The sequence below is a fragment of the Epinephelus fuscoguttatus genome, linkage group LG4, assembly GCF_011397635.1.
Source record: "Epinephelus fuscoguttatus linkage group LG4, E.fuscoguttatus.final_Chr_v1".
Taxonomy (NCBI): domain Eukaryota; kingdom Metazoa; phylum Chordata; class Actinopteri; order Perciformes; family Serranidae; genus Epinephelus; species Epinephelus fuscoguttatus.
Window position 1 is genome coordinate 10,613,889 of NC_064755.1, and position 14,581 is coordinate 10,628,469.

Below are 14,581 nucleotides of genomic sequence, written 5' to 3' on the forward strand. Positions count from 1 at the left end.
TTTACTTTGAGTATAATTACATAAGTGTAAGAAAACAAATATAATTACACAGAATGGCCTCTTCTCATTCGTGTTATTATAATTGGATAAGTCAGCTTTATTGATGCAGCTGCGTTTTACTACTGTAGGTAGAGCTGATTTTAATATACTGCTTTATACACAGTTGGGTACTTTAAATATCAGCTTACACCATGGATCTTCAACAGGGAGTCTGTAACCCTTGTGGGGTCCTCCGAGTTACTGCAGGGGGGTGTCAACATATTGTTTGATATTTTTTTTAAGTTGTTTTATTAAATTTCTATACATCTGAAAATACACATTGATATGAATCCAACATATGATCAGCAAAGATAAACAAACATATTCATAAAAAAAAACAACTGTTACTACATGAATCCTCAAATGAATGTATGATTTATAAAAATGTAGTTCAATAAATAATCATTATTCTAATAGCTCTGTTTTATGTGCACTATGTAAAAGTATTTTTATACATGGCTCTTTAGGCTGCCTTACACATTATTGTAGGACCAGTTTATACAACTAAATTACATATATATGCAGTTCCTCCTCTTCGTCTCTTTCAGCTTAGGCGTCCTTGGCCTGAAAAATGTTACACAATATGATGCATGTTTATAGATACATGCATCATATTGTGTAACTTGATCCTGAATTCTGCATGAAAACACACTATATCCAGACTTATTTGCAACTACACATGTTAAACACAGCCTCACAGAAATACGTGAGATGGACACGACCTCTTAACAACGCATTATGGGGTCGTGGGCACAAAATGTGTTAAAATGACATGCTGGCAACACACAAACAATACCAATGCAAAATCTATTATGAACAGTGAACAGTGTTTGGTTGGGTTCAGGAATAGATAATGTTTTGGGTTAAAATTACTATGTTCGGGACATAAGTGAGGTAAACATGCATACTTTGTGTAGTTATGTAAAATACCTGCGTAAAGTACTTTATAGTGACATTAAGTTTGCAAGGTCGTGTAATTATGTTGACTTTTGGTTTAACACAGGACGTGAATGTCCATGTTTGTTTGACCCATCCACCCCTTCCATGCACTATCTTTCTCTTTATACTTTATACTTATACTTACTTTATACTTTTTTATAAGATTGTGCTGACATGTCAAACAAAGTGGAGTAAAAAGTAGGCTACAATATATGCCCACGAAATGTGGTGGAGTAGAAGTATAAGGGAGAATAAAGTGTAAATACTCAAAGCACAAGTACCAAGTAAGATTCTGTGCAGAGCATATATTACTCTTGTTAGATTATTCAAGATGGATGACATATGTTCTGATTAATGCTGGCACAATTGTGGCAGCCGAGGTTCATTATTTCACTTGCTCTGGGACTGTCCAGCTGTTCAACTCTCTGCTTAGAAGCCATATCTTTTATGTCAGAGGGTTTTTTTTATGTTAATTTCCCAGTGTGTCCCAAAGCATGCTTGCTGGGCTTGACATAGGATAATAATGTTGGAGTCACTGTTGTCCGCCTATGAATGTTGGGTTGCTTATCTGCTACAGGACTAATTCTTCTAAACTGGAAAGAGCTTTGGACTTTAGTTGAAGGAATACCTGGACTTGCTGAACATGGAATGGGTGGTCTGCCTGTTAAAAGACTTTGATAAGGGCCTGGAAAACCACGGACTGTACACTTTTAAAACAGTACCTACTAGTTTAAAAGACTTGTATGCAACGGATGTACGAGATCCACAATGTTACATAACATTCTTTAAGAAATGCAAACACTAATCTTTTACCTTGAAGACGCACCAGGCACAGTATGATAGCTACGTCTAATTATAAAAGTCATGTGACAAGTGTGTAAATGGCAGAGATTAAAAGCAGAATCTGGGATTACTGATCATGGATACATTAACTTTGCAAACAAAAACCCAAACAATAAAAAAAAACACTCATTGTAAAATGAGGCATTTAGCAGCAGTGAAACCTTTCCTTCACTGTGACGTCAAACTCAACAATAACTACTGCATGTTTGCCTCACTATCTCAGTCCAGGTTTGCCTGTGTAGGAGGGGTGTGTGTGTGTGTGTGTGTGTGTGTGTGTGTGTGTGTGTGTGTGTGTGTGTGTGTGAAAGAGAGAGACACAGAGAGGGGGAGTGGGGGGAGGCGTGTCCCAGCCTTACAGCACCCTCTTGTTTTGTCCCGCACACAGCAGAGAGCAGCCTGTCCTGACACAAGGACGCTCCTCTCCTCTCCGGAGCAGTGCGCAGGGCTGAGATCGATCTGCCCGGGAGAGAGGGATGAAGTCCCGGCAGGCAGCCCGGGAACAGACCATTGGGAAAATATGAATGGAAATAATATTTTTGTGGACAACTCTGACAATCCTTCAAAAGGCGTAACAAGGTTATAGTGTCGGACTGAGCGTGTTGAAAGCAGGAGCTGATAAGCAGCGACGGGAGCGCAGAGGATTTGTTTCTGGATGAATGTTTTGATTCAGTTTCTCCCACAGAGGACTAATTAAGGTTTAAGTCAACTTCAAATGTTGTCAGAAATCTAAAGACTACTTTCATCTCCGTTACTTTTTGAGTTTCCACACACACACACTGACGTTGTAGAAACTTTTTCTCTGGTTGAGATGGAGCCGGAGGAGGGGAAGATCTCTGTGTGGGTCTGCCGGGAGGAGAAGCTGGTCTCCGGGCTGACGAAGCGAACCACCTGCGCCGACGTGGTCAAAGTCCTGCTGGAGGACCAGAACCTGCAGCAGGGCGCCTCGGCAGCGATGCTGTCCGGCTCCCCGCAGTCCTACTGCGTGGTGGAGAAATGGAGAGGTTTCGAGAGGATTTTACCCAACAAGACCAAAATCCTCCGTCTGTGGAGCGCCTGGGGGGACGAGCAGGAGAATGTCCGCTTCGTCCTGGTGAAGAACGAGGCTTCGTTGCCCAACAACGGGCCCCGCAGCGCCGAGGCCCGGGTGGTCCAGAGCCGGGAGAGCGGCGGTCCGGGCGGGGTGCTGAAGGGCACCGCCAGGACTTGCTGGACCGCCGCGGCCGCTGCCGCTAATCTATCCCAGGAGAAGCAGAGGCGCATAGTCAGGAAGGCTTTCAGGAAGTTGGATAAGATGAACAAAAAGAAAGAGCAGGCTGTTTCTAAAGATAAGGGCTCCGTGGAGAAGATGGAGACGCTGGTTCACCTGGTGATCTCGCAGGACCACACAATCCGCCAGCAGATCCAGAGGATCAAGGAGCTGGACCGGGAGATCGAGAGGTACGAGGCCAAAGTGCACTTCGACCGCATCAAGAGACACGGGGTGAACTATGTGCAGGACACATACATGGTGGACGCCTCCGCGGAGGGCTCCGTTCCTTCGGACTGTAAGCGCAAAGCGGAGCGGCAGGACGCGCGGTGCACAGCGGAGTCGGTGGCGCAGTTCGAGGAGTACGCGCGCCGGTGTGAGGAGGTGGTGCGGCTGCAGGAGGAGCTGACGGAGCGCGAGGCGCTCGTGGAAAGCATTACCGGGGAGATCCAGGAGGAACTGAATCGGCGGTGGATGAAGCGGCGGCGGGAGGAGAAAGGAGCGGAGGCGGCGAAGGACACAGACAGCGTCTGTGAGGAGATGTGCCTGGCAGCGTCTGGCGCTCCTGCTGTGGAGACAGATGTGGAAAGTTTGTCTGAGAACGAGTTCGCGCTGGAGGAGGAGAGGATCAAAACGCAGCTGGACACTAGTCTGTACATCGGCCTGCGGCTGAAGACGGACCTGGACTCCATCAGGGGGGACTTGGACCTGAGTCTGGCACTCTGGGAGACCAGGGAGAGTGAACTTCTGGACCTACTTGCAAAAGTTGAGACCATGGAGATAGAGCAGGCGAATAACACACTGACTGATGATGGTAAGGCAGAGCTGGGTGCAGTGAGCGCTGAGGCTGAGCCGGAGTCAGCAGAGAAGAGCAGCGTCTGGGTGGAGCAGGCCAGAGGTCTGTCCAAGGCCTGCAACACAAACGATGAGGACTCGGACACAGGTCTGAGCTCCATGCACAGCCAGGACTCGGACAACCCACCTGTGTGCGAGTCACTGGTATAGACTCACTTTGTTTGGAAGCATGTTGGACTTTTATGCATTTCAAAGCCACAAACTCAGGGGCAGAGAATCAGTGTTGGCAATACTGGGGTATGATCTTCCCTACCCAAAATGCACCTCAGTCCGGACACTGTAATTCTATAGCAATAATTCCTATATGTAGTTGCACAATAAGCTAGGAGAGACAGCATGCGTAGAGAGGTTTGATAGGCCATGCTGCTCCATAGCTGACCTTTGACTTCCATGAGAGAGTCAAAAAAGTACCACTTATTAAGAGAAATAGCCTAGAAGAGTATTATAATAAGCCACTTGTAATCTGTAGTTTTCAGCGCGAAACTAACGTTAAGGTAAACTTGATCACAGGTTTATAAAGAGTTAATCACAGCTTGCTTTTGTCAGGATACAGTCTGACTTTTCTGCTGAAGCAACTGAAAGGTGAGGCTGAGTGTTGGACTCTGTAAGTAGGCCTAATAGCCATGAACAGACAGGTTTCCTTTAAAAGGTCATCATCCAGTGTACCTTAATGCACAGTAAACATTAAACATACAGTCAGGTCAAGGTGCTGTGAAAGCTCTTTCAGTCAAACAAATGCACGATGAAGGTGAGATCAGCTTCAGATTCACCTCAGCCTCTTCAAAATGAGATGAACATTTACAGAAATCATAGCCAGTCAAAATACTGCTACTCTTATCAGTTTTTGGAAAAATGAAAACTGCAGACTTTGTGGATTAGAGTTGAAACACTCACTTCCTGCTGGCTAAGCAGCGCAGATCACTTGATATTGTCCTCAGTGTAGGCTAAAGAGTGAATGTCATTAAAGCACAAAAAGCCCTATTTATTTAACAGTACGTCAGAGCTGGGTCCTGCACTGGTCAGCTTTCAAAGGTTGGATTTAAACATTAAATATCTGATTCCTAATTGTTGTCATTGCAGCTCTTTCGTCGCCGTTTCATTGGTTCTCAACCTTTCTGGCTTGTGACAGTTCAAACAAGACAAAGTCAACTCTCAACCTCTCATCAAAAGTAACATATTTCTATGAGCTGTGAGCATTTCAGCAAGCAAAGAGTGATTTACTGCACAGATTCTTTGTATAATTACAGACACCTGAAGAGAACAAAAAAAGACTATATACAGGTAAAAAAAAAAGAGAGAGAAAAGAATGGTTGAAATTTAAGCAGCACAGACTGAGGTATTCTGATTTTTAGCTCCTAGTATGAGTGAAGCTCCAAAACCACCAAATGCTACATTTCCCACAATGCAACTGGATCTTTAATTAAACTTTGCAGTGCTCCATCCAGAGTAACAGGATCTACTATACAACTGTTTTCACAGGCTGACTGTTACGCCTCATGACAAGTAAACTAAACATTGGTTAGACTGTTGTTTGGGTGGCTTGTTTCTCCGCAAAAGCATCTCATCAACCACAATCAAAAAGCAGATGAGAAAAGCTTCACGCTTACATCCAGGTGCAAGTCAAGGAATTATTCCCTCTATCAGACGGACGGCTTTATCGTTATGGTGTAAGAAAGACAAACACACCTGGAATACAAGTGTGAGCCCGCACAGTAGATCTACATTTACAGATTACACATTATCTACAATGTCAGATTATATGTTTCTTGTCTGATAAACAAATTCATTCAACGATCTATGGAAAACCAAGAAGTCCAAAATCATGTTTCATCTGGAGCTAAGTTTTTGGCCTCCTTGGCTTTTCATCTTTAACTCACCTGATCACTTGATGATGCACTTATTCTCATGCCCAGTTTCACAAAAATGCTATATTAATTTAGAAACATGTCCTTTTATGTAAGTTTTTACAATGTTGCCAGGCCTGTCCAGTTAAACACTGATTTCAAATGTTATCACTCTATTAAAAAAATGTTAGTAGTGGTTATCAGCAGAAGTGAGTGACTCGAGTCGAATTTGATGACTTTGGACTTGACTTAACAAAATCAAACAAGACTTGCAACTCAACTTGGACTTTAACGCCAATGACTTGTGACTTGAGTCTTTTGACTTGAATATACGTACCTGATATCTTGATACCTGTAACTGTAATGTATCAATACTAGCACTATATTTGCTAAAGAGCACAGTATGACTTGCTTAGGAGTGGAAACGCAAAGTTTAAGACTTGAGACATGCCTGTCCTAACTTTAGACGTGGTTTGAGACTTAAACGCAAAGACTTGAGACTTGCTTGTGACCTTCAAAACAATGACATCCTTGGGGACAGAAATGCTGCTGGAAACGCCTTGATGTCTCGCTAAGGAACAGCTGGTGTTGTTGTATGTTGGTCTCGAACAGGTCTGCAGCTTGGCAGCCATCTCGCCTGGATGTCACACCATCCATCATCCCCTCCATCTCCCAGTGACAACGTCAGCTCATATACATGTTGTATAACAAGAAACACAGTTGTTTAACAGCTGATAACGACATTCTAAACATACTACCTGGTGTAGCAGGAGCTGACTAAACATTATCTGTAACACTGATAACCACTAGCAGTGCCTATGTATCAGAGTGATAACATCTGAATCAGGTGATTTGAGCCCAACTGTGAGTACAAACACCTGTAAGATTGGATTTTAAGATGCTTTTGTGAGAAATGACCCCATTTAGTAATCCCACAGCCCCCGTATCTCTGACTACTGTGACATTAAGGGAACTATTTTAAGCCTCAGCTCATTTTTTACATCCTGGAAAAAGTTGCTGCAAAGCAGCATTAGCTCTTCTTCCTGCTACGCTCTTCCAAGAACTGCATGGACAATAAGCAACAGAAAATTAAACAGAAGATATCAGAGTACATTATTTTAAGATCATCTTTCATCCTAAATCTCTCTGTATTTTTGTCAGGCTGTTGTGATGTCAGATCTTACATGGTTGACTTTGTCTAACTGTAAAATGGTGAGAATGAATAACCTTGTAACACCTAGAAGTGACCGATGATGCTGTTTCTGTGGAGTTAGCTGTTAGCTGTATCCAAATACCAAAATGACCTATGTGTAGCTAATTTATGTTGTTGATCAGGGACAATTTGGGCCGCTTAGTCCATGAGATTCAGCCTGTTATGTCAAGATAGATGACTCTAGATTAGCGACTCTGAGGCTACAGCAAGAGTTCTCAGATGCACTGTGGCTGCATCATAATGCCAGTCAGCACATTATTACACATGACTGTTTGTGTTGAAATAAAGAGCAAAACCTATCTGACTTGTAGTGTGGCTTTATTTGGCGTGACTGACATGTCTGAGAGCATTTTATGTGCGAGCAGCTCAGTGTTTTTACACCACAGTTAAGAGACGACTCCCCCCTTCGGCTAAACCTTTTTTCCACACATAGTTTTGCGTTTCATGTGTGGTTTTTGGACGGAAAGATAGTATGCATACCTCTAGGCCGCAGCGCTCGACATTGAAAGGTGTGTGTGAATTTGTGTGGTTTTTATAAAGTGCGCATTACTCTGCTCCTGTTATCCTGTCACACTCGTCATGCATAGTTATGCTTAATTGCTGCTTCCTGATCGCTCTTGCATGAACTGCTGCATTAATTATGACAGGATGAAACAGAGACCTGGATGTAGAGAGCAAAGCTGTGCGGCTCAAGTTACCATTTAGTAACACATACCTCCACACGTTCCTCAGGTGGTTTCTTAAAGGGTCAGTTCAACCAAATCACAAAAAAACTGGTGTCTAACTACGCAGACTTCTTTGGGTTTTATTTGACAAAGCTTTGTGACATCTGTCTCTGAGGTTTGTGCATGCAGCCAAATTAATGGAGGTGAATGGAACCCAACTTGTGGTGCTTGCAGCAATGATAAATTACATTTTAAATATTTAACAGCAGCATCCCTTTTCAGAAACACTGTCCAGGTGTCTCTGGATAATCCTAGGAACTCGCTGTGGACAGTTGTCAGGGGTTTTACAGCGAGGTCTGTGGATTATCCAGAGTTATGATCTTGCTCCATTTACCTCCACTACTCCACTACTTCTATAAATGTACATATGTTAATTGTTCTGCAAGCCAATCCAATGCTTATACTTAAACCTGACTGCTTGTACACCACCCAGGTGATACCTAATTTCTTAAATTATCTATGTCACTTTTTGGAGTGAACAGTTCTGGGGACTTCCTGATATCCCTTTTGCACCAAATTACTTCTGGTTCTTTACATGGTTATGTCAGGACTCTTGGTACTATCATGCAAACCAGCCCGTTTTTCCACCAGTTTTGAACAGTACCATTGTAATCAAGGATGTGTCATCAGTGAAGGGTATTGCACTATGCACAGCTGAAGTAAACAGTAGCAAGATGGCAGATCGCATTGATAACAAGCAAACCTTTTTTCTGTTATCACAGATGTTTGTTTTATCCAAAAACAAGCATGGACGAGCTAATAATGAGTCTGCTACACATGCTTTTTTTTCCCCCAGATAATTTCTTACTAAACATCTCTATTGTTGTCTTCTCCACTTTTTCTTTCCAACCTGTAGAATATGACATACCCACTGATGTTGTAAAGAAAAAACCTGCTATTTTTTGGTTCCAGCTGGTAACCAACTTTTCAGGGTCCAAACCAATTTATTTTTGGTCGATATTCTCTGAACGGCTCCAAATGCAGGAACCAGAACAGAACCCGTTCCATGTTGGTGGAAAAGGGGTATGTGAGGAACTGCCCACTGGGTAGCTCCCCCATGAATTGCCTTCGAAGACTTGTTTCCATTTGCATCTGCACAACCAATAGGCAAACTGAAGTGACATACTGTAAGCTGTCCAGCGGTGGAGATAGCAACCTTACTTGCGCTTTGACGAGTCAAAATCGTGTTGTATTTCCATCATGACATATATGCTTAGTGAAGCCTGGACTTCACCATCGGTCCTTCTTTCCTTTACGTGGTTTTGTTTGCGTTGTCTGCCGTTTACATGCCTAATGGGTTTTTAAAAATGGTGGTTACCGGTGCTGCAATGACTATGTCCGTCCATTCGACATAAATGTAGGACATCTGGACCAGTCACCATACACTGTCATCACTCATGGTTCCTCTTGTGCCTGGGAGAGTTCCTTCTCCATAATGGGTGCTAAAAAATCCCTAAAACATCATTCTAAGAGCTATGATCGTTTCTAGTACCTGTGGTGCGGACACAACAAAAAGGGGTTCTCTTATAGGTTCTTAGAACTATGAAGATTTCCTTCACTCTGAAAACTCCCACTGACAAGTCAAACCTACTAGACCTTGAGAATTCCAGACATGTCTCCTAACAAAGGTAATAATTTTGTGCCAGTTTTCCTTGTTCTGCGATGCACCTCTCTGATGATTGTACCACACCCTACTGTTCTGAGGCATGTTTGGAATGTGTAGCTTTATGGAGCCCGTGTCTACAGAATAAGCCTTATATCTACATCCATAGGGGAAATGCTCTTATGAGGACGGAGAAAAAGGCTCCAATGCAGCAAGTAGTTACCCAACTGTCTGTGAATAGTATGAGCATTAGTGGGGGAATCCCTAAAAAGTGCAACTGTATAAGGAGAAACAGACAGCAAGGTAAGTATTCTCCTGAAAGATGTAGTAAGAACAAGATAAATCTAAATGTATGTGTGCTCACTGCTAATACTGTGCAGCTGAAACATTTTAAATATCCAAAAATACAGAAAGAATTTGGGTTAAAGTTGACCTGACAGCCAAAAAACAATAACTTAAATTAGTTAAAATATAGGTGCTAAGGTTCAGTCATTCAGTTAAAGTTTGAGCACTAAAAGGAGTTAAAGTTGTCAAAGTATAATAAATTGTACTGTAGGTGTCAGTTAAACTGGAAGTCCTGTGACAACTTCTAACAAAAAATAATTAAGGTTTTTGTTTGAAACATCTGAAATAGCTCAAAAACGGAGAAAGTTGAACAAGCAGTTGAAGTACAGTTATTGAAACAAGTTACAATGGCAGACAATCAAAGTGTTAAAAGAATTTAAATTTTTGTATTTAAGTTTAAGCACTGAATCAAGTTAAACCAAAGGATCAGATCTGTACTTTTCAACCTGGCCCGTTTTCCCATGTTTTTTTGTTGAAGTGACTAAGGGGAACAACAATTTTTGAAATTGGTCCAAGATTGAGCAAGAGCTGTCAGCAGCCAGACAGGTTGAAATGTAAGCACTTGGGGGAAGGCTGCTCCGTCAATTTATATTCACTTTAAGTGCTTGTTTTTGCCACTGACTTGCTCAGATTGTTATTAAAAGTGACTGACGAGTTATGGAAAGGATCTCTACGGATATAGACCTTTTTTGTTAAAGAGTGAGATCACTTTTGTTTAACCAGGGACAGCTCCAAAATTGCTATCGCCAAACCCACCAGACTCCATTTAAATAAACAGTAATGTTAGCGTGTATAGAGCAGCATATTTTTTAAATCTAACTGGGTGAATTAAGGGTTCATTTCAACCAAAACAGAGCTGATGATCATTGGAACAGTGGAAAGATGAACCAAGATGGAGTTTTTTCTTTAGTTTTATTCTGTTTGTGTCAACTTTGAATGAAGTGTTTTTTACTATGGTAAAAATACTGTTTATTTTAAACAGTCTGGTGGGTTTGGTGGTAAAGATTTCAGGGCTGTTAGCTTCAAGAGCCAGAATGCTTACCATTGCTTGGCAACATCATCAGCTGCTCTAATAATTTTAATGTCTGTCTCCTTGTAGACTTGTCTACCTTGCTATTGTGAAAGAACTGATGCCACCTTGGTCGTACTATCCAGATTTTAACTCCTAAATTAATTAACAGGGTGTTCCCAGTGATTCCCAGTGTGTGTGGTTGTGTTTGTATGTGGAGGGGGTCAGCCCTAAAAAGTACCGATAAAAGTACTGATAACGTGGGAGCTTATCAATACTGCAGTCTTTGCTAATTTAGCTCTAGGGCTCATTTAATACTGGGTTTCAGTGGAACTCTCTGTTGAGGTGTAACCACTGAAAGCAATTGAAACATTTATCCAACAGGACTTGACCATCACAAGCATCAGTGAGGGGAATAAGCTTAATGTTTAAGTAGATTGATACAAAGGATAAGTGTATCCCTGAAATTTCCAAGGTCAGATAACTGATAGGGAAAAAAACATTGTTTCACTCTTCTCTACATATCTGGATTTAATAAAAGTAGTATTAGCATTCAGTATGTTTTACATTGCTGCAGCAGCACCACAGTAAATACCTGAGAGTCTACCTCCAGCAAAAACTGATTCAAACTTTTACATTATCATCTTTAGGTGAGACGTTTTCCCTGAGGGAATGTCTGACAGCTCAGTCGACTGCCAGCCTGCTGGTCTCTGTCTCATGTAAATGTGTCACTCAATATGCCTGCTGTCATCTGATACTATCTATTTCATTCCTACACTAACTGGTTTTTAAATCAGACTAGTGTCTAGGTCACCAAACACTGAATTTATCAATGGCGACATCACCCATGCTTGTTAGTGGGTTCGTCCAGGTAGGATTGATGTAAATGTATGAATGACTGAGTGACTCAATCTGGCAGTGGACACTCACTTTCTCCTGTGTCTTCAGTGGCTGATTATGTTTCAGTTACACTGTTAGGTTCATTTGATAGGCTCCTCATTCTCCTCTCTCCTTTCTTTCTGTCTGCTTTCCTCACCGACTTTTTTTTCTTATCAGCCTCCACAAGCGGCAGGTTCTCACATTTTGACCCTCTAGAGGCCTGTAATGTCAAAATGACCTTTAGTTGTCCTTGGAGGCTGAGAGAGCCATATGTTCTCTTGCAGTTTGGTTTTAGTGGAACTTTTATTTCTAGGTTCAGACTGTTAAATACCTCCCCTTTGGCCTCAATTAGAATAAATGACACACACTTTTCCTCTTTAGTGTGGGACAAGACAGGGGTGCCCACTCTCTCCATTGTTTTTTGCATTGTTTGGAGCCCCAGGCAAGTGCAGACTTAGGGACTTTTAGAGGGAACCAGGAATGCGAAATCTCACTGTATGCAGACAATGTCCTCCTCTTTGTATCTGATCTCTTCTGTATCCTCTCTTATCTGATTCGTAGGCTATATCTTCAACACTCTGAAAGAATTTGGTAGATTCTCGGGCTATTAACTTAACCTTGATAAAAAGTGAGCTCTTACCCATTCCCACCACTGTCAACCAATTTATATTGGTATATCTGTTGCAAAATCTCACTCTCAATTGCTAAGGGCCAATTTTACTACACTCTGGGAAGGTGTTAGCTGATGTTAATGGGGCTAAGCTCACAGTCTCTGGGGCGAGCTGGGACTAAACTGGAGGGTGGCCGTTGACATACACATTACGTGACATACTCATCACTTGACATACTCATTTACTTACTTTCATAAGTTTAGTAACAAACGTAGTTATTTTAAGCCAAGACATGATCTTTTCTCTAAGATATCTGGCTAATTTTGTTGCCAAACCATTATTTTGGTGCCGAAACCCACAGTTTGAAGTGCAGGGCCACTGAATAAGCTGTTGCATTTGACGAGTTGGAAGTCAGAACATGTTGCAAGTTAAGATTTTTGAATCAATTCAAATTCAGTATTATTGGGAGATCCTACTTTTGATGTGACGCTTAATAATCTATAACATCAACCCCACTATAGCAAGAAATTGTGCTGGAGGAACTTGGCAGCCGATTCTTTTGTTTGGAGCTCTCTGGAGCTCTTTGGGCATCCCTGGATGTCCTCGGGCATCCTCAGGTTTGCTTGGTCTGAGCTGATCTGTCAATATTTCTCTTGCAGCAGGCAGCAGGATCTTACCTCAACCCCACTTGGCCGGAGTGATGGTGGCAATGTTTGCCAGATCTTGATGATTCAGAGTTTCTTTCTTTCAAAGTTGCTGGATGCTGGCCTTGGGGTTCCCAGAACTTAGCTGTGCCCGCCTGCAAAGGTAATTGGTCGGAAGAGCAAAAAAACAGCAGAGAAGAACATTACATTCAAAAGACAGGATAACATCTGTTACGCCTGTTATTATTACAATATATACATATGTAAATGTATATGTCTGGATATGTTATATGAAAATCAAATGATGTGGGAAAACAGAATCAGCATATATCAGTATCAAAAAGTCAGTGGTCTTCAAGAATGTGTTCTCTCGACAGGGAGAAGAAGGGGTGGAGGGAATAAGCAGCTTGTACGTACATTGTTTTCTTTTCAAGTCTCAAGTCTCACTCCCACTGTAATGCAGATTGTACCACACTTGAATTGCTACTGTAAAGGTCAAATGTTTGCACAGTGAGCTCTAAAGGGCAAAGGGGAAACAATTCAGGTGAAAACTAAAGTCCTAAATGAAATATTCCAGTTATAAAGTGTTTTAAGCCATCAAACACAGCTTAGTGTCATGTCAGCGACAATGGATACCATCTGTTTTCACGAAGGAAGAACTTGAAAAACGTCCATAGAGACCATTTAGAACAGTATTACAGCAAGACCCATATCTCTGCTGAGAAGAGGTATGCTCAGTATGTTCCAACCACATAATATTTTCCCTGTAAGAAACACTGCAAATCTTAGACAAAACAAAGTGTTGTACAAGCAAGCAAACAATCATGCTATTATATAATAGGCTTAAGTATTCTTATATGGCCACTACTTATGTGGGTTGTTTGACCTCTTGGTGTCATGCTTGGCATCAAGCAGTGTGAGACCATTCATTTTACTCAAAACACTGGCATTTATGTAACTTGACATTCAGGCTGCAGGGGATACTTAACTCTGTGTGTGTGAGTGTGTGTGAGACTGAGATAAACAAACAGGGATAAAGAGACAGGAAGAGAGAGCGATATGGTTAGATTATGTAACCTTGTTAGACTATTTTTTTTCGTGTGTGTTGGACCCTCTGGTGTTGTGTTTGGCAGTAACAGTGTGAGGTGGTATAAGGGCCAGTTAGCAGCAGATGCGCAAATCTTTCTACCAAAAACACGACAGTTTACATAACCAGACCTGAACACATATGGTGTTTGTGTGTTTCAGCATCGGTTGACTGGTAATTTGATTTAGCCAACAGCTTATGTACATGCATTTACTATATATATGAGTGCAGTGATGTGCACACTTCACATTAGTGTGCTGGAATAATAAATTGGAATATATTTTTTTTACTTGTTCTATTCATTTAGCCTCTGTACGTTTAGTCTGCAGACCTGAAGGCATTAAATCCTCAATGTCAGTACACCAGTAAATCCAGTGGTCCAGGTTTACTAAGAGCCATTAAAGATGATTTGAGAAGATGGACATCTTCATCTTTGTCATTGTGGGGAAGAAATGAATAACAATGAGTGTTCTCCTAGGTTTGGCTCACATCATAACCTCCATTGTCCTTCACATCCCTCAGTTTTGGTTTAAACAAATAACAGACCAGTCACCAGAAGAAAATGTTTGCACTGTACATTTCTGGAAACCACAAATATTTTACTTTTGTACATTTCATAACATCAAATTCCTTGTGTCTATAGTGATGTTGTTTGGGGGGGGGGGGATTACACCAAGGTGAGATGCCTGCCTAGCTGCA

General features: G+C 41.8%; 1 protein-coding gene across 1 annotated transcript; it reads left to right on the plus strand.

Moving 5' to 3' along the window:
* The first annotated feature begins 2,144 nt into the window (after positions 1–2,144).
* LOC125887880 (ras association domain-containing protein 10-like) lies at positions 2,145–7,270 on the plus strand. Its single transcript, XM_049574977.1, has one exon. It carries the CDS (start codon positions 2,630–2,632, stop codon positions 4,070–4,072), a length of 1,443 nt encoding a protein of 480 aa, XP_049430934.1. The 5' UTR covers positions 2,145–2,629; the 3' UTR covers positions 4,073–7,270.
* Positions 7,271–14,581: the final 7,311 nt, after the last annotated feature.